The 26,626-nt window shown below is 45.4% G+C and overlaps 1 protein-coding gene across 10 annotated transcripts in view; it reads right to left on the bottom strand.

Moving 5' to 3' along the window:
• LOC106579570 (regulating synaptic membrane exocytosis protein 2) overlaps positions 1–26,626 on the bottom strand; it is a 222,934-nt gene that overhangs the window by 135,280 nt on the left and 61,028 nt on the right. The window contains exon 1 of one of the 10 annotated variants that reach the window (XM_082961807.1): positions 20,623–21,571. The exons of 8 other annotated variants lie outside the window; for them this stretch is intronic. In XM_082961807.1, coding sequence (XP_082817933.1) covers positions 20,623–20,744 — 122 coding nt within the window. In that variant the 5' untranslated portion in view covers positions 20,745–21,571. Of the gene's footprint in view, positions 1–20,622; positions 21,572–26,626 lie in introns of those variants that run through there. One more of the 10 variants, XM_082961809.1, reaches the window with a different exon arrangement.

Consider the following 26,626-nt stretch of genomic DNA (forward strand, 5'->3'; position numbering starts at 1 on the left):
CTGTTTTAGCTGTGCCCTTCTGTGGTAGCGGAGTGAGGGAGGGTGGTGGACGGGTGCAGTGGTATGGGACTCTGCATGGGTCTCTGAATTCCAGTAACCCCTATGTGGGCCTGTTAAGCTGGGTGAGTGAGGACACACAGAGAGAGGAAACAGCAGTACTCTCACTGAATGAGCTGGTCTTTAAAAAGGAGTGTTGTGCCAACCAGCCCAGCACATCTCCCACGCCCAGCCCCCAGTAAACCCCTGGCCTGCACTGTCTCTGTCTCTCCCTCAACAACATCTGGCCTATGTCCCAAATGACAACACACTGCACTACATAGGGAAAGCAGGGCACTATATAGGGAATAGGGTGCAATTTGGGACACATGCATGCAGTGTTAACATGTGCAAACCAGAGGGAGACCTGAGACTGTCTCTCAACAGGATGGCATGGATTGTTCTAACGTGGCATTCAATAATATTGTAATTGTCAACCTATACAGACCTCTCACACACACAGGGACAGCTGTCAATGTTCAGAACATTCTGGATGGAACAGAGCAGACAGGATGTCCCATAACACCACATTCATCACAGCCTGCACAACACACACACACAATACAAACACACAAATGCACACACCATACAAACACACAAACGCACACACCATACAAACACACACAGACACACACACCATACAAACACACACACACACACCATACAAACACACACACACACACACACTTCTAATTGACCATGGTAGCAGGGCTGCTGCAGGCCTGCGTGTTTATGCCATGTTTATATCATACTCCTGACTTGAAAGCTAAACAGACGTCACACTGCCAACTATGTCTCCTTAAGCAGCTAGAGCCACTGCCAAGCTACGTAGGCCAAGCCCAACAGAGAAAAGCATTAAGATGGTACTCTAGTCTATGCTACTGCTTCTCCCTGAAGAGAAAATGTCATTTAATTATCTAACTAACGGTCTGTACACCGTTCAAATTTCAAAAACAGACACAAAACACTTCTGGAATTGATAAAACAAACATCTGTCTGCCAAACTGTCTGTCTGTTCACTGGGTTTTCTAGGAGCAGCACACAGTCACACACACAGTCACACACAGTCACACACACAATCACACACACAGTCACACACACAGTCCCACACAAAGTCACACACACAGTCACACACAGTCACACATACAGTCACACACACAGTCACACACACAGTCACACACACAGTCACACACAAAGTCACACACACAGTCACACACAGTCACACACACAGTCACACACACAGTCACACACACAGTCACACACACAGTCACACATACAGTCACACACACAGTCACACACAGTCACACACACAGTCACACACACAGTCACACACACAGTCACACACACAGTCACACACACAGTCACACACACAGTCACACACACAGTCACACACACAGTCACACATACAGCAAAGCACAGCAGTCTCACAGCTGACTGAAAGTAATCAACACCAGAAACACACACAATAAACATTTTTGGCAAGTTTAATAAATACATGTGTTTACTGCTCATCTGTGACCAGACTTTACCACATGTGAATCAACTAATCCGTCAAACACCCAACGCTGCTATGGCAGTTGAATATACTGTAAACACATTTAGATTTACTCTCTACAGGCATTGAAGAGAAATAAGTACAGTACAGTACAGTGCAGTGCAGTACAGTACCATGCAGTACAGTGCAGTATACATAGCAAGCCTCTGTTTGTTCAGCGCTGAGGTCAGCTCTGGACCAGGGCCTTCTCTTTTATAATGACTTAATCATTTGAGTTCTATTTTCCAAGTTCTAACTTCCTGGTCTACTGCTACTACTGCATGTTGAATACTTGTCAACCATTGTTGCTCTCCATACACCAGGCCCTGTACAGAGCATATTGTGACTTGTCAAGCTATTCATAACAGCACATTTTCATGGTAACTCCAGAGTATTGTTTTCTTCCAATGGTAGAAAATGTCTTTCCTTGCAGGCAGACCCCCTGCCTCCCCACCATCTTCTCTCTCTCGCACTCTTTGATTCTCTCTGAATCTATGTTGGATTCTCTCTCTCTCGCACTCTTTCTCCTTCCGTCTCACACACACACAAACAAACACACACACACACACATTTCGTTCTGGTTCTGCTAAGTATGTATTTTTCATTCCAGTGAGCAAGCTGCATTTGAAATCAAAGGGAACACGGGGCAGCTGTCTAGCTCCATAGAAAGTGAGGAGGTAATGAAAAAGCAGTGGTGAGTCAGAGGATGGTTTAATAATCCCTGCTGCCCAAAATAACATCTCAGGGATGGGGTTGGAAAGAGAGAGGCTGGGGGAGAGGCTGGGGTTGCTGGGGAGAGAGATGGGCTGGATGTAGGGATGGGCCTGAGGATAGAGGTGGGGTATGGCAGAGAGGGTGGTGATGGGGCTGAAGGATGGGGCTGGGGCTGTGGTAAGGAGAGAGACTGGGGCATGATGTAGGGATGGGGCATGGAAGGGAAGCTGGAGCTGAGGCTGGAGGTAGGGCTGAAGCTAGGTTGTAGGGATGGGCTGAAGCTAGAATGTAGCGCTGGGGCTGAGGCTGGAGTATAGGGGTGGGGTACCGGGCTGGGGCTGGGGCTGTGGCTGGAGTATAGGGGTGGGGTACCGGGCTGGGGCTGAGGCTGGAGTATAGGGGTGGGGTACCGGGCTGGGGCTGTGGCTGGAGTATAAGGGTGGGGTACCGGGCTGGGGCTGGGGCTGGGGCTGTGGCTGGAGTATAGGGGTGGGGTACCGGGCTGGGGCTGGGGCTGTGGCTGGAGTATAGGGGTGGGGTACCGGGCTGGGGCTGAGGCTGGAGTATAGGGGTGGGGTACCGGGCTGGGGCTGAGGCTGGAGTATAGGGGTGGGGTACCGGGCTGGGGCTGTGGCTGGAGTATAGGGGTGGGGTACCGGGCTGGGGCTGTGGCTGGAGTATAAGGGTGGGGTACCGGGCTGGGGCTGGGGCTGGGGCTGTGGCTGGAGTATAGGGGTGGGGTACCGGGCTGGGGCTGAGGCTGGAGTATAGGGGTGGGGTACCGGGCTGGGGCTGTGGCTGGAGTATAGGGGTGGGGTACCGGGCTGGGGCTGTGGCTGGGGCTAGGGTATAAGACTGGAGCTGGGGTTGGGGCTTGAGTATAGGGCTAGGGCTGGGGTATAGGTGCCTAGGCTTCTTTTCACAGGGGCTGCACTGCACACATACAACACCTACCCCTACTACCAACCCCTGTGGGTCTCATTATCAGACAAGGCTGCAGCCAGGCAGCACAACAGGACAAACAGCCAACCTCTGTCTTTGTCCCACCCACTCCACTGACGTCCCAATAGAGGAGGGGAGAACAGCTCTCTATACGGGTGAATGATAAACAATGATGATGATCGTTCAAAACAAGCAGCAGGTTCAAGGATAGGCTGCCAGCTTCCCCCGTATACATTCTCTCTCACTAGCCTCTTTCACAACATGCATTTCAATAGAGGTACTAAATACAGTACAGTACAGTAACCAGGATACGAATCCTGAGATATTAGCCAATCCGGTCTACTTCCACAGCAAACCAGTCCATCAAGCCAATGGGAAGCTTCCACAACGTCATGTGACTCATCTTCTTATACACTCACCAATGGCAGCTCAGCAAGAACCAAGGTCCCTCACTTCCAACAAAGCACCCAGGCAACAGTCACACACAACACAGCATTCACACCCTGTTTAGCAACGCACAGTTAACGTACAGCTTGAAGGTTCCATAAATAAATCATCTGTTTCTTTATTTACCAGGTCCTCTAGTGCCCTTTGAAGAGCACACTCAGAATACCACTACTGAAAATAAAGGAATAAAATGTCACCACTGAATCTAGTCCATATTCCAGTGGAGAACAGGCAGTCCAGGAGAACCAACAACTATGAGAACCAGGAAAATCAACTAGTATGAGAACCAGGAGAACCAGCTAGTATGAGAACCAGGAGAATCAACTAGTATGAGAACCAGCCGAATCAATTGGTAAGAGAACCAGGAGAACCAACTAGTTAGAGAACCAGCTGAATCAATTGGTAAGAGAACCAGGAGAACCAACTAGTATGAGCACCAGGAGAATCAACTAGTATGAGAACCAGCTGAATCAATTGGTAAGAGAACCAGGAGAACAAACTAGTATGAGAACCAGCTGAATCAATTGGTATAATAACCAAGAGAACCAGCTCGTATGAGAACCAGCCGAATCAATTTGAAAGAGAACCAGGAGAACCAACTAGTAAGAGAACCAGGAGAACCAACTAGTATGAGAACCAGGAGAACCAGCTAGTATGAGAACCAGCCGAATCAATTTGAAAGAGAACCAGGAGAACCAACTTGTAAGAGAACCAGGAGAACCAACTAGTATGAGACCCAGGAGAACCAGCTAGTATGAGAACCAGCTGAATCAATTTGAAAGAGAACCAGGAGAACCAACTAGTTAGAGAACCAGGAGAACCAACTAGTATGAGAACCAGGAGAACCAGCTAGTATGAGAACCAGCTGAATCAATTTGAAAGAGAACCAGGAGAACCAACTAGTTAGAGAACCAGGAGAACCAACTAGTATGAGAACCAGGAGAACCAGCTAGTATGAGAACCAGCTGAATCAATTTGAAAGAGAACCAGGAGAACCAACTAGTATGAGAACCAGGAGAATCAACTAGTATGAGAACCAGCTGAATCAATTGGTAAGAGAACCAGGAGAACCAACTAGTTAGAGAACCAGCTGAATCAATTGGTAAGAGAACCAGGAGAACCAACTAGTATGAGAACCAGGAGAATCAACTAGTATGAGAACCAGCTGAATCAATTGGTAAGAGAACCAGGAGAACAAACTAGTATGAGAACCAGCTGAATCAATTGGTATAAGAACCAAGAGAACCAGCTAGTATGAGAACCAGCCGAATCAATTTGAAAGAGAACCAGCCGAATCAATTTGAAAGAGAACCAGGAGAACCAACTAGTAAGAGAACCAGGAGAACCAACTAGTATGAGAACCAGGAGAACCAGCTAGTATGAGAACCAGCTGAATCAATTTGAAAGAGAACCAGGAGAACCAACTAGTAAGAGAACCAGGAGAACCAACTAGTATGAGAACCAGCCGAATCAATTTGAAAGAGAACCAGGAGAACCAACTAGTATGATAACCAGGAGAACCAACTAGTATGAGAACCAGGAGAACCAGCTAGTATGAGAACCAGCCGAATCTATTTGAAAGAGAACCAGGAGAACCATCTAGTAAGAGAACCAAAGAACCAACTAGTATGAGAACCAGGAGTACCAGCTAGTATGAGAACCAGCCGAATCTATTGGTAAGAGAACCAGGAGAACCAACTAGTATGAGAACCAGCTGAATCAATTGGTAAGAGAACCAGGAGAACAAACTAGTATGAGAACCAGCTGAATCAATTGGTATAAGAACCAAGAGAACCAGCTAGTATGAGAACCAGCCGAATCAATTTGAAAGAGAACCAGGAGAACCAACTAGTAAGAGAACCAGGAGAACCAACTAGTATGAGAACCAGGAGAACCAGCTAGTATGAGAACCAGCCGAATCAATTTGAAAGAGAACCAGGAGAACCAACTTGTAAGAGAACCAGGAGAACCAACTAGTATGAGACCCAGGAGAACCAGCTAGTATGAGAACCAGCTGAATCAATTTGAAAGAGAACCAGGAGAACCAACTAGTTAGAGAACCAGGAGAACCAACTAGTATGAGAACCAGGAGAACCAGCTAGTATGAGAACCAGCTGAATCAATTTGAAAGAGAACCAGGAGAACCAACTAGTTAGAGAACCAGGAGAACCAACTAGTATGAGAACCAGGAGAACCAGCTAGTATGAGAACCAGCTGAATCAATTTGAAAGAGAACCAGGAGAACCAACTAGTATGAGAACCAGGAGAATCAACTAGTATGAGAACCAGCTGAATCAATTGGTAAGAGAACCAGGAGAACCAACTAGTTAGAGAACCAGCTGAATCAATTGGTAAGAGAACCAGGAGAACCAACTAGTATGAGAACCAGGAGAATCAACTAGTATGAGAACCAGCTGAATCAATTGGTAAGAGAACCAGGAGAACAAACTAGTATGAGAACCAGCTGAATCAATTGGTATAAGAACCAAGAGAACCAGCTAGTATGAGAACCAGCCGAATCAATTTGAAAGAGAACCAGGAGAACCAACTAGTAAGAGAACCAGGAGAACCAACTAGTATGAGAACCAGGAGAACCAGCTAGTATGAGAACCAGCTGAATCAATTTGAAAGAGAACCAGGAGAACCAACTAGTAAGAGAACCAGGAGAACCAACTAGTATGAGAACCAGGAGAACCAGCTAGTATGAGAACCAGCCGAATCAATTTGAAAGAGAACCAGGAGAACCAACTAGTACGATAACCAGGAGAACCAACTAGTATGAGAACCAGGAGAACCAGCTAGTATGAGAACCAGCCGAATCTATTTGAAAGAGAACCAGGAGAACCATCTAGTAAGAGAACCAAAGAACCAACTAGTATGAGAACCAGGAGTACCAGCTAGTATGAGAACCAGCCGAATCAATTTGAAAGAGAACCAGGAGAACCAACTAGTAAGAGAACCAGGAGAACCAACTAGTATGAGAACCAGGAGAACCAGCTAGTATGAGAACCAGCTGAATAAATTTGAAAGAGAACCAGGAGAATCAACTAGTATGAGAACCAGGAGAACCAACTAGTATGAGAACCAGGAGAATCAACTAGTATGAGAACCAGCCAAATCAATTGGTAAGAGAACCAGAAACAGCTAGTATAAGAACCAGAGGAATCAACTAGTTTGAGAACCAGGAAATCAACTAGTATTAGAACCAGGAAATCAACTAGTATTAGAACCAGGAGAATCAGGTAGTATGAGAACTAGGAGAATCAACTAGTATTAGAACCAGGAGAATCAAGTAGTATTAGAACCAGGAGAATCAAGTAGTATTAGAACCAGGAGAATCAACTAGTATTAGAACCAGGAGAATCAACTAGTATTAGAACCAGGAGAATCAAGTAGTATTAGAACCAGGAAATCAACTAGTATTAGAACCAGGAGAATCAGGTAGTATGAAAACCAGGAGAATCAACTAGTATTAGAACCAGGAGAATCAAGTAGTATTAGAACCAGGAAATCAACTAGTATTAGAACCAGGAGAATCAGGTAGTATGAAAACCAGGAGAATCAACTAGTATGAAAACCAGGAGAATCAGGCAGTATGAGAACCAGGAGAATCAACTAGTATTAGAACCAGGAGAATCAAGTAGTATTAGAACCAGGAGAATCAACTAGTATTAGAACCAGGAGAATCAAGTAGTATTAGAACCAGGAGAATCAACTAGTATTAGAACCAGGAGAATCAACTAGTATTAGAACCAGGAGAATCAAGTAGTATTAGAACCAGGAGAATCAACTAGTATTAGAACCAGGAGAATCAAGTAGTATTAGAACCAGGAGAATCAACTAGTATTAGAACCAGGAGAATCAACTAGTATTAGAACCAGGAGAATCAACTAGTATTAGAACCAGGAGAATCAAGTAGTATTAGAACCAGGAGAATCAACTAGTATTAGAACCAGGAGAATCAAGTAGTATTAGAACCAGGAGAATCAGGTAGTATGAAAACCAGGAGAATCAACTAGTATGAAAACCAGGAGAATCAGGCAGTATGAGAACCAGGAGAATCAAGTAGTATTAGAACCAGGAGAATCAACTAGTATGAGAACCAGGAGAATCAACTAGTATTAGAACCAGGAGAACCAGCTAGAATAAGAAGCAGCCCTACAAGGTGATTGGTGACTATCTAGTGCTGTGTAGTCAGTAGAGATTAAAACACACTAATGCTTCAATGGATTTTTCCAACTTTGGAAAATCATGAACTAAAATAAGGAAATTGGTCCCGATTGGTTTGGTTTGTCAGGATAAAGTATAGGGCCAGTTACCTCCAAGCTGCCTCACACTTACCTCATTACCATGAGATACACTACAGTATGTTACAAACCCTATCTCTCTGGCTGTGGGACAGGAACCTTCTAGAAACTTGTGATCTGATGAGCCCTCTAGAACCGTATGAGATCTGATATATGAGCCTTCTAGAACCTTCTAGAACATAAGCTCTTCAGTATGGCAAAGACCTTTAGTAAGCAAACCACACTCATGTAGGTGCCCATATTCTGAAGGAGACTGTGTGAGTAGTAACTGGCAACTCATATTGAGGAAAAATACACAGCAATTATGCAACAAAGCAAAAACATATGAGGAAAACATGAAGGAGCCCATTTCATTTCAGCGTTTTCAATTTAAATGTAGCCTTGTTCCACATCGGTAAGCACTGGATATTGCCTCTACCCTCTGCCTCAGGCACAGTTCAAGATAACCACTACAGCATCTATTCTTAACAGCCATCAATTATAAAAAATGTATTCTAGTAAGAGTGACTGGGGTGTGTGTGTGTTCCATGCTTTTCCAAAGGTGTATTGGAGGACAGTGTATTGTCCGGTCCTCCACTTGCCAGTTCAGACTACACTTCTTTTCAGATTTTAGAGACTCTTTCATCAACAAGGCATGGTCAAGTATCTCTCCAAAAGCTGTTTCTTCCTGTCACACTGTAGACATTACCATGATCTGACTGTATATTGCATGTCACAAATACAGAGGTAGTTGTATAGCGCTGGAAGCCAATGAAAGGAAGGTTAAGTGTGTGTCCCAAATGGCACTAAACTCCCTATATAGGGCACTACTTTTGACCAGAACCCTATGGGCCCTGGAGGGGTGGGGCTGCCATTCAGGAGAGGGAGAGTGAAGGTGGGGAGTTCCATCCACAGATATCCTATAAATCACTTCTGAATGTAAGTGTGGTATATTATATGTGAGTTTTACATGTTATTCTGTGTGTAGTTCCAGCCCTGTCACAGCTCCAGTGGTGGGTGGCTGGGCTGCTGTGGAAGTTTCTCCTGGAAGGCCACCAAGATGGCCCCTGCTGTATGGCCCCAGGGCAGACAGCCATGCATGCATAAGGCCCATCCTGACCCTCACACTCACTCTGTCTGTCTGTCTGAGAGATGGTAGCTCCCACATGCTACAGATGGATATCACTCGTGGAAACATCGAACAACCTCAGCTGAGTACATATTTCGCCCGGTGCCAGAAAGCAAACAAATACACTGTTATGGCAGAGGCTGGGGCTGAGACATGTATTTGTCAAGTCCTTGTCTGTGGGCCTACATCTACTGCAGCAATGACTTGGGTTCCTCATGAGATCCAACTGCTATAATCTAATAAAGGTGAGGGACCTCCAGTCCACATTGACTCCTGTGTCCAGCAGTCCATAAGCCTGTTCCCAGCACTGTTTGTGCTGTCTTGCCAAATCCTATGACAATGACTATAGTAGTTGGCAAAACAGCATAAACTGATCTGGGAACAGGCCAGCAGTCCACTGCCTGAATCAGTGAATCCTCCCTGCCTTTCCAAAGGCCTTCCTGTGTCCCACACTACAGAGTACATGGCAATGACCTGTACAGGACATGTTAATGGTAATTGTTTGGGACGGGGCCTCTGATACATCTGATCTTAAAAGCCCTGGAAGAGAGAGGCTGGAGTTTGGAAATCGTTTCATCTTTGACAACAGTTATCTTCAAATTCCAAAACGCCCTTGAAATCTAGTTCCGCTATGGTCTAGTGGAGTGGTCCAGTGGAGTGGTCTAGTGGAGTGGTCTAGTGGAGTGGTCCAGTGGAGTGGTCCAGTGGAGTGGTCCAGTGGAGTGGTCCAGTGGAGTGGTCCAGTGGAGTGGTCCAGTGGAGTGGTCCAGTGGAGTGGTCTAGTGGAGTGGTCTAGTGGAGTGGTCCAGTGGAGTGGTCCAGTGGAGTGGTCCAGTGGAGTGGTCTAGTGGAGTGGTCCGTGGAGTGGTCTAGTGGAGTGGTCCAGTGGAGTGGTCCAGTGGAGTGGTCCAGTGGAGTGGTCCAGTGGAGTGGTCTAGTGGAGTGGTCCAGTGGAGTGGTCCAGTGGAGTGGTCCAGTGGAGTGGTCTAGTGGAGTGGTCTAGTGGAGTGGTCCAGTGGAGTGGTCCAGTGGAAGTAAGTTGAGTGTACAGTAGGTGACAACAAGATTCTTGTTTTTTTTTTACTGACAAACTGTGCAGAGAACTTCCCCATAAAGCAGAGAGGGGGGGTGAATAAAAGGGGAGCTTGCCTGCATGGTAAAAAAATCATCATCATCTTCAAAGTCTGCTTCCTTCCTTCCTCTCTCACCACCACCACCGGAGATCAAATCATCTGCTATCCTAAAACCTAATGAACTAGTTAACACACTGAATTAAATTCATATTATATGCAGCTTCATTAATGCTGGGCAGGCAGCAGTCTCCAGAAATAACAGAGAGGGGAGGGGAGGGGAGGGGAGGGGGGGGGTGTTGCTCCCTCCATGTTTACTCAGCATAAACCTGCCAGGAAGAGGATCTTTTGATTACATCTCAGCAGCCCCCCTCACCCTCTTCCCTCTCCTCCGACACCCAGGCACGTTGTATCCTCTCATAGAACAGTTCATTCGCAGCACAAATGGAGAATGGAGTCTTAATGTACACGTGCGGAGGAGACAGAGACTGAGACAGAGAGCCTACCACTGTCACGACTTCCACCGAAGTCGGTACCTCTTCTTGTTCGGCGGCATTCATCGGTCGACGTCACCGGCCTTCTAGCCATCGCCGATCCACTTTTCATTTTCCATTTGTTTTGTCTTTGTTTTACACACCTGGTTTCAATTCCCCAATTACATGTTCCTTATTTAACCCTCTGTTTTCCCCATGGTTTTTGTGAGTGATTGTTTTATTGTAAGTTCGGTCCGATGTTTGTGGGCTTGGTATTACTTCATGTATTTGGACATTTTGAGTAAAGTTCATTGTGTTACTCATCTCTGCTGTCCTGCGCCTGAATTCTCTGCACCAGCTACACCCAGAACCTTACAATCACAGTGCATCATAGTGCAATGATTGCAAAATATGGCAATAATTAGTCTCATTGAGCCTCCAAATCAATATTGTAGAAGAGGATTGGAGTGGGGCTAGGATTTTTATTTTACCAGGGAAGATATATTAAGACCTAGGTCTCTTTTTCAAATGTGCCCTGCACAATACAACATAACTATACACAAAATATACACTAAAATACAAAAACACAGTCATGGGAAGCATGTGGAAAACATCACAAATCACCCAGAAAAACAGTTACATTCCTCCACAAATAAGACCCCATTCAGTACTCTAACGTGCCCAAATGTCACCAGAACATTAAGGTGAAATGTATTTAGAATGTTCCAGCAATACGGTGCTTTAAAACTAAAAGCAGATGTAGCTCACTGGATGGAGATGTTTAGATGAAGATTTCTTGATTGTTTCTTTATCACGTTGGTTCTCATGTATTTCTGGGTAATTGTAACGCCCTGGCCATAGAGAGGGGTTTTTTGTTCGTTATTTTGGTTAGGCCAGGGTGTTACATTGGGTGGGCGTTCTATGTTCTGTTTCTATGTGTTTGTATTTCTTTGTTTTGGGCCGTGTGTGGCTCCCAATCAGGCACAGCTGAAGTTCGTTGTTGTTGATTGGGAGTCACACATAAGTGCATGTTTTTCCGTTGGGGTTTTGTGGGTAATTGTTTCTGTTCGTGTTACTGTGTTAAACGTGACAGGACTGTTTTGGTTGTCTGTTTATTGTTTTGTATTGTATAGTGTTCTTGCCGTAATTAAATATATGACGAACACTAACTCCGCTGCATTTTGGTCTTCTTCCGACGACAGCCCTTACAGTAATTTAATAAATCTGAGCATGAAATGCAAATGAAATTGGGTCAAAGCCAGAGAATTGTGGGTATTCATCAGCCAACCAAAAATATGATATTGCGCCATTAGGTCCATTGTGAATTTATTCAGTGATTTTAAAAAGGGAGCAGTGTTTCGTGTACACACACACACACACACACACATACAGCCACACACACAGCCACACACACACACAGCCACACACACACACAGCACACACACACACACACACACACACACACACACACACACACACACACACACACACACACACACACACACACACACACACACACACACACACACGTGTATTTCATGTGAGCTAGCAAGGCTTGATGTGGTGATAATGTTCCACTTGGTAGGGGCTAATGTGTGTCAGATATGTCATCAGTGTGTGTATGTGTGTGTGTGTGTGGCTGTATGTGTGTGTTTGCAGGCGTGAGTGTGCGATAATTACGTTTGAAAAAATATGTAGTTAGAACAAAATTATTATTATAATTCGGTAGGTGCTTATATATGTTGTCCTGTTTCATTATTTCATTTTTTTTGTTGCATATCCTACTCCCCTGAGACAAGGTGTTAAGTGCCTTGCTCAAGGACACATCGGCAGATTTTTCACCTTGTCGACTCTGGGATTCAAATTAGCGACCTCTCGGTTAATAGCCCAACGTTCTAACCGCTAGGCTACCAGCCACCCTATATTAACTACATATATCATAAATGCCTTATGACATTGACAATCAACCTCACGTCAACACATGGTAGTACTGTAAGTACACCACATCCATACACGCAGTGTTGGCAATTTCTCTCTCTATTGAGGAAAAAGAACAGGATGAAATCAGGCATCTGGTTCACACCTGAAAGAGAAGCTTTTCAAAGAAGAAACGCCCCTTTGGGATGGGCTTCGAATTCACGCAACACACACACAACTTAGAGATGCCCCTCTCATACACACACACAAATGCACACACCACTTTGAATGGCACTCAGCCACCCTCTTTTCATGACAGTCCCATCAGCCGGATGAGACAGAGTTTGGGACCTCAGGCAGTGGAGGAGATGGATGTTCATACAGTACACATCCACTAAAGAAGGTCTGAAAAGCCCCCATGCTGGGCTTCACTGAAACGTTACTATTCCTGGCCATAATAAAGCTGATGCACGCACACACGCACACGCACACACACACACACACACACACACACACACACACACACACACACACACGGTCCTTTTGAGAGAATCAGTGTCACTGTGTGAGCATGAAAGAGCCCAGATGTCCCTGTCACATTTGGAGACTGTCCTCTATCTCTTGTTGTGCTCCCTGTTCGCTCCACGACGCCTCTGTGTGCTTCGCTTTCCTCGAGGACAATGGCCGTTTCTAGGTGTAGCAGCACTATAGGTATTTTTGTTTGTGTTGTGTGCGTTCCTGACATGATGACATCATATGTACCCTACCCGAGCACTGCTATCCTACAAATGGCAATTTAACCTGTTGTTGCTTTAAAACCCTTGTTGTTGTGCCTATGGGAGTCTCTCCACCTCTCTCTCTCTCTCTCTCTCTCTCCACCTCTCTCTCCATCTACAGTGCATTCAGAAAGTATTCAGACCCCTTCCCTTTTCCTACATTTTGTTACGTTACAGCCTTATTCTAAAATTGATTAAATAAAAACATCCTCATCAATCTACACACAATACCCCATCATAACAAAGTGAAAACAGGTTTTTAGAAATGTTTGCTAATTTATTCAAAATAAAAAACAGAAATACCTTATTTACATAAGTATTCAGACCACTTGCTATAAGACTCAAAATTGAGCTCAGGTGCATCCTGCTTCAATTGATCATCCTTGAGGTGTTTCTACAACTTGGAGTCCACCTGTGGTAAATTCAATTGATTGGACATTTGGAGGCTCACACACCTGTCTATATAAATTCCCACAGTTGACAGTACATGTCAGAGCAAAAACCAAGCCATGAGGTCGAAGGAACTGTCCGTAGAGCTCAGAGACAGGCTTGTGTCGAGGCACAGATCTGGGGTACCAAAAAATGTCTGCAGCATTGAAGGTCCCCAAGAACACAGTGGCCTCCATCATTCTGAAATGGAAGAAGTTTGGAACCACCAAGACCCTTCCTAGAGCTGGCCGCCCGGCCAAACTGAGCAATAGGGGGAGAAGGGCCTTGGTCAGAGAGGTGACCAACAACCCAATGGTCACTCTGACAGAGCTCCAGAGTTCCTCTCTGAAGATGGGAGAACCTTCCAGAAGGACAACCATCTCTGCAGCCCTCCACCAATCTGGCTTTTATGGTAGAGTGGCCAGATGAAAGCCACTCCTCAGTGAAAGGCACATGACAGCCCGCTTGGAGTTTGCCAAAAGGCACCTAGAGAACACTCAGAACATTAAAAACAAGATTCCCTTGTCTGATAAAACCAAGATTGAACTCTGGCCTGAATGCCAAGCGTCACGTCTGTAGGAAACCTGGCACCATTACTACGGTGAAGCATGGTGGTGGCAGCATCATGCTGTGGGGATGTTTTTCAGCGGAAGGGACTGGGAGACTAGTCAGGATAAAGGGAAAGATGAATGGAGCAAAGATCCTTGATGAAAACCTGCTCCAGAGTGCTCTGGACCTCAAACTGGGGCGAAGGTTCATCTTCCAACAGGACAACAACCCTAATCACACAGCCAAGACAACGCAGGAGTGACTTTCGGGACAAGTCTCTGAATTTCCTTGAGTGGCCCAGCCAGGGTCTGGGCTGGAACCCTGAACCTTTTTCTCTGAAAATAGCTGTGCAGCGACACTCCCCATCCAACCTGACAGAGCTTGAGAGGATATCGCAGAGAATAATGGGAGAAACTCCCCAAATACAGGTGTGCCAAGCATGTAGCGTCAATCCCAAGAAGACTCGAGGGTGTAATTGCTACCAAAGGTGCTTCAACAAAGCACTGAGTAAAGGGTCTGAATACTTATGTAAATGTCATATTTCTGGGGGGGAAAAAACAATTGAATCAATTATAGAATACGGCTGTAACGTAACAAAATGTGGAAAAAGTCAAGGGGTCTGAATACTTTCCGAATGCACTGTACCTCTCTCTCTCTCAGCAGTAGCAACCAGCAACAAGCCTTGAGCCTGGGACATTAGCCTGATGCTAATCTAGCCACTGAGCCAACCACCACTCCAGCCATCTTCCTCCCTCAAGCCTCAGAACCCTGATGCTAAGATAGACCTATCTGTGAGAGGAGAGCATATGGATTCTCACTCTGGTCTCTAGTATGCTTACACCCTATTTCCTATACTGTATTAGTTCACTACTTTTGGATAGGGCCCTTATACGTAGTGCATTATGTAGGGAATAGGGTACAAAGGAAACTTGCTGATCACAAAGTCTCACAAGCTGCAGCCTGTCTATCTCTTTTCTATCTTTGTCACTGTGATGACTGATGCCTGTGTATCTCAGCCTCCTCCGCTCCTCTCTTATCTTCTGCCTCCTCACCTACTCTTCTTATTTTATATTCTGCCTTTTCATCCTCCTCTTCTTATCTTCCTCCTCCTCATTATGTCAACCTCTCTAGACTCAACCCCAATCCCCTGATCCACACACTGTGTATTCCCCTCCATCCACCCACCCACCACTTCACTCCACTAACCTCCTGCTAGAAGAAGCAGAAGAAGAGAGAGAGACAGTGAGAGAGAGAGACAGAGAGAGAGAGAGTGAGAGAGAGAGTGTGAGTGAGTGAGTGAGTGAGTGAGTGAGTGAGTGAGTGAGTGAGTGAGTGAGTGAGTGAGTGAGTGAGTGAGTGAGTGAGTGAGTGAGTGAGTGAGTGAGTGAGAGAGAGAGAGAGAGAGAGAGAGAGAGAGAGAGAGAGAGAGAGAGAGAGAGAGAGAGAGAGAGACCGTGAGAGTGAGAGCGAGAGAGAGAGAGAGAGTGAGAGCGAGAGAGAGAGAGACAGAGTGAGAGTGAGAGCGAGAGAGGGGAGGGCTTCCCTGGTTCCAGACCAGACCACACTAACACCAGGATTAACAATAGGGGACACCTCATCCCCTCTATTGATTAGTACTGAGCGATTACCCGACATTTCGGTTATTTTGGGGTTTTAAACAACTAATTGACCAACATTGGTTCAATTATTTGAATTCCATTTCATTTGTTTTTTTCCATGCCCTCAATGCGCACATTACACAGTTTCTGAGATAAATCAGATCAACCCCGAACTGTGCGATGTAGTAGGGAGTTGTAGTTTCCAACAAGCCAATATTCTACATAGTTTAGTGCAGAAAACCTGGTAATTAACTACAATGACCATAATCGTACCTACGTGTCAAGTATGTTTCTTTTACGCCTGCTACCTAAAAGAAAGAAGAATGCGCGATCGAGAGGGATAGAGCAGCTGCTTGGTGAGGTATTTTTACCTGAAAATACATGATCTTAGTGATTGATAGTTGGTATTCAGCAGTCATAAAAGTATGCCTTATTTACTTTGAAGAACTACTAAAATAGTGATTTTGGCAGACAGCATAGGCAGCAGCTCTATAGAGATGAGATGATGACTTGGAATGAAATAATAAAGTTATCAAATAAAACAAATGTAATATACACAACAACTGAAATATTTTATTAAAGTATGGTAAATGTGAATAAATTATGGTTAATAAGTGATAAGCAGTAATGGGCAGTGACTACCATCATGGGACTTTCTTAAATTGTTTTATTCTGTGTTTTTACAGCATTCAACCCTCATAATGCATAGTGTACAGTCGTGGCCAAAAGTTTTGAGAATGACACAAATATTAATTTCCACAAAGTTTGCTGCTTCAGTGTCTTCAGATATTTTTGTCAGATGTTACGAATGCTGAAGTATAATTACAAGCATTTCATAAGTGTCAAAGGCTTTTATTGACAATTACATGAAGTTGATGCAAAGAGTCAATATTTGCAGTGTTGCCCCTTCTTTTTCAAGACCTCTGCAATCCGCCCTGGCATGCTGTCAATTAACTTCTGGGCCACATCCTGACTGATGGCAGCCCATTCTTGCATAATCAATGCTTGGAGTTTGTCAGAATTTGTGGGTTGTTGTTTGTCCACCCGCCTCTTGAGGATTGACCACAAGTTCTCAATGGGATTAAGGTCTGGGGAGTTTCCTGGCCATGGACCCAAAATATCGATGTTTTGTTCCCCGAGCCACTTAGTTATGACTTTTGCCTTATGGCAAGGTGCTCCATCATGCTGGAAAAGGCATTGTTCGTCACCAAACTGTTCCTGGATGGTTGGGAGAAGTTGCTCTCGGAGGATGTGTTGGTACCATTCTTTATTCATGGCTGTGTTCTTAGGCAAAACTGTGAGTGAGCCCACTCCCTTGGCTGAGAAGCAACCCCACACATGAATGGTCTCAGGATGCTTTACTGTTGGCGTGACACAGGACTGATGGTAGCGTTCACCTTGTCTTCTCCGGACAAGCTTTTTTCCGGATGCCCCAAACAATCAGAAAGGGGATTCATCAGAGAAAATGACTTTACCCCAGTCCTCAGCAGTCCAATCCCTGTACCTTTTGCAGAATATTAGTCTGTCTCTGATGTTTTTTCTGGAGAGAAGTGGCTTCTTTGCTGCCCTTCTTGATACCATCCTCCAAAAGTCTTCGCCTCACTGTGCGTACAGATGCACTCACACCTGCCTGCTGCCATTCCTGAGCAAGCTCTGTACTGGTGGTGCCCCGATCCCGCAGCTGAATCAACTTTAGGAGACGGTCCTGGCGCTTGCTGGACTTTCTTGGCTGCCCTGAAGCCTTCTTCACAACAATTGAACCGCTCTCCTTGAAGTTCTTGATGATCCGATAAATGGTTGATTTAGGTGCAATCTTACTGGCAGCAATATCCTTGCCTGTGAAGCCCTTTTTGTGCAAATCAATGATGACGGCACGTGTTTCCTTGCAGGTAACCATGATTGACAAAGGAAGAACAATGATTCCAAGCACCACCCTCCTTTTGAAGCTTCCAGTCTGTTATTCGAACTCAATCAGCATGACAGAGTGATCTCCAGCCTTGTCCTCGTCAACACTCACACCTGTGTTAACGAGAGAATCGCTGACATGATGTCAACTGGTCCTTTTGTGGCAGGGCTGAAATGCAGTGGAAATGTTTTTGGGGGATTCAGTTCATTTGCATGGCAAAGAGGGACTTTGCAATTAATTGCAATTCATCTGATCACTCTTCATAACATTCTGGAGTATATGCAAATTGCATTCATACAAACTGAGACAGCAGACTTTGTGAAAATTAATATTTGTGTCATTCTCAACTTTTGGCCACTGTATTTAATGTTTTTAAAAATGACTGAAAACCGTGATATTTAAAAAAAACAGCTGACCTCAAAAAGCACTAGGAGCTACTATTGATCAAACATAATTACCATGGCACCCCCATAACTGGTGGAAAGGAGGGAGAAAGTAAAATGATGATTGAGGTCGATGACTAACTGAGTGACTGAGAGCACAGTGAAGAGCAGGCCATGCTGACTAGACTGTGTAGTTCTGACACGGTCCATGGCTTCATGTGATCAGACACATGACAATAAACTGATAATAAACAAACTGGTAGTGTGGGGGGGGGGGAGGTTGTATTGAATCAACTTATTCAATTCCAATAATGCTGCACAACCTCTATTATGCAGTGATCAGGCTTGACATCAGCTGCATGTGTTGCTTTTGGTCGGAGGCAAGCGTTTCCTGGAATCTGTCAAGCCAATGGGTTGATACAGCCCACAGCAGAGAGGAGGAGAGGAGCGACCCCACACCACGCCATGGCGCAGAAGCATTCATTCAGGACTTCTAACAACAGATTGTGGACCCCATTAGAACCTCTACTGACATACACATGCATAACACATAGAGATGGATCTCAATGCAGAACCCATTAGTGAGCCAGCAGACAGCATGTAGAGAGCCAGCAGACAGCATGTAGAGACAGAGAGAGAGAGAGAGAGCGAGAGAGAGAGAGAGAGAGAGAGTCTGCTGTGACTGGTCAGTGGTTGTCATCAGTACCCTGCAGTCAGTCCCACTACAGTAGTCTCTCAAAATGCAATGTAATGATGTTGAATCAATGTTGTAAACTGATTGGATTTGCCTAAATCCAATGACATGGTGAAATGTTTTGTTTATTTCCCGTTGAATTCACATTAGTTGACAACTCAACAAAATGTCAATTAAAACTTGACGTTGAATTGATGTCTGTGCCTAATGGGTTACTAGAAATCACTGGACAAATTCTACACCGTGAATCATAAGGTAGACAATGGCCCTCGTTCAATCTCTGAGATCCTCTGGGTGCTGATCTAGAATGAGTTTTGCCTTTTAGATCATTTGGAATGAGATTATATGGACAGCGGGGACCAGCACTCCTTCTCTGAGACTCTTTATGAATATAGGCATTGAGGAACAGTGACAGTCTCTTGATCTTGTATCAAGTGGTCATGATTTAGTTGGTCCTTCAATATACAGTACAGTATGCTGACAGGGCAATGCCTGTCCTCCAGTCTTTCCTGTCTCTCCACTGATGTGTCTGGATCGATATGGGTTAGTTAGGCTACCATCGTATCCTCATATCCTCCTTATAGGCTTAAAGGGATACTTCGGGATTTTGGCAATGAGGCCCCTTATCATAATGGTATCCACGTGTTCATCTGACTCTGGGGAAGTAGATAAAGGGCCTCATTGCCAAAATCCTGAAGCATCCCTTTAAATAGTATCAAATGTAAATCGGTAAAACGTGATGATGACGATGATGATAATAGGCTAGTGTAGGAACACATATAGGCAGCTGTCTGTGTAAACCACACCTCTGTGGCTGAGTGAGAGTGGTGCTGTTGGGTATATGTAATGTGAGTGGGCAGAGAGCTAGCGAGGCCACATTGTGAATTATTTCTGAGGGAGAGATAAGAAAAAAGAACATGAGGGAAAGACCCACAATCCCTAGAGACATGTGATGCATGTTGTATCTATAGGCTTGTTTCTGGGCTACAAAATGCCTGCTGCGCTTTCTCTTTCCCTAGACTACATCCCATTCTCTGCTGTACATCACACACACATTTTATTACATTTACAGTAATTCCTCCATATTGCATAAGTGTGTAGTGGTTGGGCAGTTTTTATGATCAATTTCCAAGATTATTTAGCAAAAAATAGTATGTATGATATGTAAATTACATGAATTATCTTCAGTGTTTAGCAAGAATCACAGTTACTGTAGGATAATACAAAAATGCTGACATGGCCATGGGAAAGAATCCAGTATTGGTGTGGGTTAGGAATGGAGGTAATTACCATAGCATAGCGTATGAAAAAGAGGGTCACAAATGACTCCAATGATTCGAGGCTGGAGCAATATTACGACATACCGTAATGTTATCCGCGCAAGCAGGCACAGCAGCCTATGACGACAGCACACACATGCGGCAGCAGCGGTACACCGAGACAGAAACACACACACATCTCGGCATTATCACATTTTAGCCGTATTGTTTCACGACCGTTCCATCCAACACACCCCTCTCTCTCTCTCTCTCTCTCTCTCTCTCTCTCTCTCTCTCTCTCTGTGAGGAGGAATATCAACTGCAACTCCCCGGAAGGAAGGAAGGAAGGAAGGCGACGTCTTCGCATAGCCTGCTGCGGATGGATCAATAAGCGAAACCCCCTCTCTTCGAATGGTCCTTTGACATACCAACGGGGGAAGCCCATCATAAATCATACATTCTTACAAAGAAATCACTCACCCGATGTTGCTCAACGCCTGCTCGAATAGCTCCGTCTGCAGAATGTTCTGAGGCGGCGTAAAAGCCTCATTAAAATGGGATAGAACGGAGCTACAAAATTGACGCAATGTATCAAACTGCATTTTCCTCCCTTTTCCTTCGTGTCTTTTATCCTCAGTATGGCCCTTTTCCTCAAACACAATACATCCACCTGCGCTGCCTCGCTCTCCGTCCGGACCCGCGTCTGTCTATCTCCAGGGACGCATTAAACGCGAAGACGCCAATCAAGTTCCATATTTCTCCTGATCTTGGTAGAAAGAGTCCTTAAATGAAAAGCAGTCGAGGCTGGAATGTACAGTCATAATGCTCCGAACTTAACCCGACAAAATATAGCGGGCTGTAGCAGGATCTCTTTGCAGTGGAGGTGAGGTAAAAAAGCAGCAGCGAGGCATCTTCCAGCAAAGCAAGCTTCACTTACCGGTGCATCGGGGGCAGCCTCATACTCAACTCATCTTTCTCTCTGCCTATTAGAGCACGCATACAACTACACACACAACACACAAGCATTCGTTCACGCACACGCTTGCTGTATCCTTCTCTTTCTCATACTCTGGACCGCGCACGCAGATACAATACATGGGCGCGCAGAGATGCTGTCGTCAGTGCTTTTGCCATATATGACTGCCAACCATCAGCTCTCATAAGTAATAAGGGAGGAGGACAAGGCATTCTACTTCCTCTGGGAGAGGGGAGGGGAGAGGGGGAGAGAGTCTGAGAAAGGGAAGAGAAAGAAAAGGTGGACAAAGGGAATCCAATCAAATGGGCCTGACAGAGTTTACTCACAAATCAGACTGGATGATCCTCAGTGGGAGGACAGGGGAGGTTGTCTACTAACTCCAGCACGCTCATACGGGACTTACAGACATTAAGCAAAGGGCCATTTAACACAGAAGATAAGTGGCTAGACAGAAATGGCAGGTGTGAGTGAAGGCCAGCATGGATTGATGGATGCACAGCGTCTGTATACGAAAGTTATATTAAATTATAGAAACTGGGTGGTTCGAGCCCTGAATGCTGATTGGCTGACAGCCGTAGTATATCAGACCATGTACCACGGGTATGACAAAACATTTCTTTTTACTGCTCTAATTACATTGGTAACCAGTTATAATAGCAATAAGGCACCTCTGGGGTTTGTGGTATATTGTCAATATACCATGGCTAAGGGCTGTATCCAGGCACTCTGCATTGCGTTGTGCATATATACCACACCCCCTGGCCATATACCACACCCCCTCATGCCTTATTGCTTAAGAATTCTATTCTGTCCTAAAGATGCCTAGATGGGATTTGCACTTCTCTCTGATCAATGGTTTATATAACGATCAGCATAAACACTAAGCATACAGTTATTCTGTCATTTACACAGAGGTTCATTTGATGAATAAGAGGTGGATTTAATATAATATTAGGTTACTTAAACCATAACCCCGAAAGCATCCAGATTTATTGGTGACTTGGTAAACAGGTTGAGGCACACCGTAATGCATCTCTGCAGGTACCTCCACTAGCTTGGGTGGGAAACACCCATCTCACTTCATGACACCAATGTAACAAGTAATGGGCTGGATTTAAACTCATGTTGGCTTGCTGTGTTTCTCTTGTCCTGCTAACTAATACAATACTAATGTGCTGAACTTGGTTGGGGCTGGGGGCTGAGGCTGGGGTATAGGGTTGGGGATGGGACTCAGCTGGGACTAGGGTTGAGGCTGAGCCAGGGTTGGGGCTAGGTGGGGCTAGGGTTGAGGCTGAGCCAGGGTTGGGGCTAGGTGGGACTAGGGTTGAGTCTGAGCCAGGGTTGGGGCTAGGTGGGGCTAGGGTTGAGGCTGAGCCAGGGTTGGGGCTAGGTGGGACTAGGGTTGAGGCTGAGCCAGGGTTGGGGCTAGGTGGGACTAGGGTTTAGGCTGAGCCAGGGTTGGGGCTAGGTGGGACTAGGGTTTAGGCTGAGCCAGGGTTGGGGCTAGGTGGGACTAGGGTTGAGGCTGAGCCAGGGTTGGGGCTAGGTGGGACTAGGGTTGAGGCTGAGCCAGGGTTGGGGCTAGGTGGGACTAGGGTTGAGGCTGAGCCAGGGTTGGGGCTGGGTGGATAAACATGGGAAACCTTGAGAAACACAAGTAGGTAATTATATTCTAATCCCAGCCTAATTATTGTTGTTTCATCAGTGTCTCCACACCCTGACGACCTTGTCGTCCTGGAGGTTGTGTATCTGTGTGTTCATTTCAATGACTCCTCCGAGACCAGGATAAATTAGACCCTTTCTCAAGTTATTTCACCTTATAAACAGGCTGTCATCTGGGTTTTTTCCCCTTTCTCTTTCAGTGGAATAGATTGAGTTCATTTACACGTTCTTTAGATTAATGAAAGTGTTTTTTGGTGATTATGCAGTGGGAGTTCTATTTTATACATCATCACCATTATCCCTTGAGTTCTCAGACAGGCCATTTCCGGTTTTGTGTCACCACTGAACTCAGTGCTGCCAAAGCCAGAATCATTCACTGCTACCATTCCCCCTCTCAGCCATAAAGTCAATGAATATATAGAGAGAGCCTCCAAACAACACAGTGAGCTCTGAGCTACAGCCTGATCTAGCTGGTAATCAAATACAACCTCAGAATTAACTAGCTGTCTTTGTTGGCTGTGAGATGCTGTGTGTGTGTGTGTGTGGTGTGGTGGGGGGGGGGGGGGGTGACACAACTTTATTTAGCTGAATTCTGTTAAATAGTGAGAATGCTCATTGTTAAAATGCAGATTTCTTCATAGCAGCTAGTTAGTTCCGACACATTGATCCTTTAAAACCTTATAAGGTAAAACAGTTTCAATACATTATACTCTGCTAGACAGGTCCCAGAGTCCTACTCCGATATCTGTTTGAATATGTCCTAAATGGCACCCTATTCCCGTTATACTGCACCATTTTTCACCAGAAGCAGAAAACCATCACATTTCTTCATGTTTGTGACCAACAGTCATTTGAAACTGCCAAGTGAGCAGAATATTGTCAAAGTTGTTCTCTCTCTCCTAAAGTAATCGTTCCCTTACTGTGTGTCTGGGAGTAAAAAGAGCCCAACACAAGGTCGTAATAGGAGGAAGGGGACACAGGCTTAATGAGTTGTGTCTCTAACCCCACAGTGGCTACAGTACGGTAAAGGCTTGTTTGTCCCAGTGCTAGACTAGGGGGGACGCGGCCCATCAGGTACACCTTTACAAGGTCGACAGAGGAACAGGCGCGGAGGAGGAATGGGGTCGAGTGAAACACACCTCCTGTGTGTGTGTGTGTGTGTGTGTGTGTGTGTGTGTGTGTGTGTGTGTGTGTGTGTGGGCTGCATGTACAGTATGTGGTGTGTGGAAAGCCTCTCTGTGGAGTGAATCACCCACTGGGCCCACAGTGCACCGGACAACACGACATACGGCCCACAATCCCTCTCTTCCCATCAGGAAGCCTGTTCCAGTGGGCAGAGAGGAACAGAGATGAGCAGAGAGGAACAGGGAGAGGGAGGAGCATAGAGGAACAGGGAGGTGCAGAGATGAAGAGGGAGAAGCAGAGAGGAGAAGAGATGAGCATAGAGGAAGAGGGAGGTGCAGAGAGGAAGAGGGAGAAGCAGAGAGGAAGAGGGAGGTGCAGAGAGGAAGAGGGAGAAGCAGAGAGGAGAAGAGAGGAGCATAGAGGAAGAGGGAGGTGCAGAGAGGAAGAGGGAGAAGCAGAGAGGAGAAGAGAGGAGCATAGAGGAAGAGGGAGGTGCAGAGAGGAAGAGGGAGAAGCAGAGAGGAGGAAGGAGGAAAAGAGGAGGAGAGAGGAGCAGAGAGGAACAGAGAGGAGGAGGGAGGAGCAGAGAGGAAAAAAGAGGAGCAGAGAGATGCAGAGAGGAGTAGGGAGGAGCAGAGAAGAACAGAGAGGAGCAAGACGAGCAGGTAGGAGCAGCGAGGAGCAGGGAGAAGCAGATAGGAGCAGAAAGGCAGAATTGCAGGATAGCAGAGAGAGTAGGAAGAGGACATCTGTTACTCCCAGGGCAGCTCACCATGACTGACCCCTGGGTTATGGAACGGTTGGAAATACCGTCCAGACCTGCCTGGGTTCAAACAGCATTCGTTTTCCTTCAAATACACTGAGCATTTGATTGAACCTGTCTAGAGTTCCAGATGGGCGGGGTTTTGCATGTTTGGGACTATTCTGTTGGTTTCTTTTGCACCAGTCAAGCTCGATCGAGCGCAAGTACAGTGGGGGAAAAAAGTATTTGATCCCCTGCTGATTTTGTACGTTTACCCAGTGACAAAGAAATGATCAGTCTATATAATTTTAATGGTAGGTTTATTTGAACAGTGAGAGACAGAATAACAACCAAAAAATCCAGAAAAACACATGTCAAAAATGTTATAAAATTATTTGCATTTTAATGAGGGAAATAATTATTTGACCCCTCTGCAAAACATGACTTAGTACTTGGTGGCAAAACCCTTGTTGGCAATCACAGAGGTCAGACGTTTCTTGTAGTTGGCCACCAGGTTTGCACACATCTCAGGAGGGATTTTGTCCCACTCCTCTTTGCAGATCTTCTCCAAGTCATTAAGGTTTCGAGGCTGACGTTTGACAACTCGAACCTTCAGCTCCCTCCACAGATTTTCTATGGGATTAAGGTCTGGAGACTGGCTAGGCCACTCCAGGACCTTAATGTGCTTCTTCTTGAGCCACTCCTTTGTTGCCTTGGCCGTGTGTTTTGGGTCATTGTCGTGCTGGAATACCCATCCACGACCCATTTTCAATGCCCTGGCTGAGGGAAGGAGGTTCTCACACAAGATTTGACGGTGCATGGCCCCGTCCTTTGATGTGGTGAAGTTGTCCTGTCCCCTTAGCAGAAAAACACCCCCAAAGCATAATGTTTCCACCTCCATGTTTGATGGTGGAGATGGTGTTCCTGGGGTCATAGGCAGCATTCCTCCTCCTCCAAACACGGCGATTTGAGTTGATGTCAAAGAGCTCCATTTTGGTCTCATCTGACCACAACACTTTCACCAGTTGTCCTCTGAGTCATTCAGATGTTCATTGGCAAACTTCAGACGGGCATGTATATGTATTCTTGAGCAGGGGGACCTTGCGGGCGCTGCAGGATTTCAGTTCTTCACGGCGTAGTGTGTTACCAATTGTTTTCTTGGTGACTATGGTCCCAGCTGCCTTGAGATCATTGACAAGATCCTCCCGTGTAGTTCTGGGCTGATTCCTCACCGTTCTCATGATCATTGCAACTCCACAAGGTGAGATCTTGCATGGAGCCCCAGGCCGAGGGAGATTGACAGTTCTTTTGTGTTTCTTCCATTTGCGAATAATCGCACCAAATGTTGTCACCTTCTCACCAAGCTGCTTGGCGATGGTCTTGTAGCCCATTCCAGCCTTGTGTAGGTCTACAATCTTGTCCCTGACATCCTTGGAGAGCTCTTTGGTCTTGGCCATGGTGGAGAGTTTGGAATCTGATTGATTGATTGCTTCTGTGGACAGGTGTCTTTTTTACAGGTAACAAGCTGCGGTTAGGAGCACTCCCTTTAAGACTGTGCTCCTAATCTCAGCTCGTTACCTGTATAAAAGACACCTGGGAGCCAGAAATCTTTCTGATTGAGAGGGGGTCAAATACTTATTTCCCTCATTAAAATGCAAATCAATTTATAACATTTCTGACATGCGTTTTTCTGGATATTTTTGTTGTTATTCTGTCTCTCACTCTTCAAATAAACCTGCGATTAAAATTATAGACTGATCATTTCTTTGTCAGTGGGAAAATGTACAAAATCAGCAGGGGATCAAATACTTTTTTCCCCCACTGTAAAGTATTTGATAGAAAACAAGTACTATTTGAACTCAGGTCTGGACTGCAGAGTACAGACTCAGAATGACACAATGAGGGGACTAGAGGAACATATTTCTGCTGTATGAGATACACTAGAAAAATGTGTGCAGGGTGTCTCTCTCCCTCTCTCT

The sequence above is a fragment of the Salmo salar genome, chromosome 02, assembly GCF_965601325.2.
Source record: "Salmo salar chromosome 02, fSalSal1, whole genome shotgun sequence".
NCBI classification, from domain to species: Eukaryota; Metazoa; Chordata; class Actinopteri; order Salmoniformes; family Salmonidae; genus Salmo; species Salmo salar.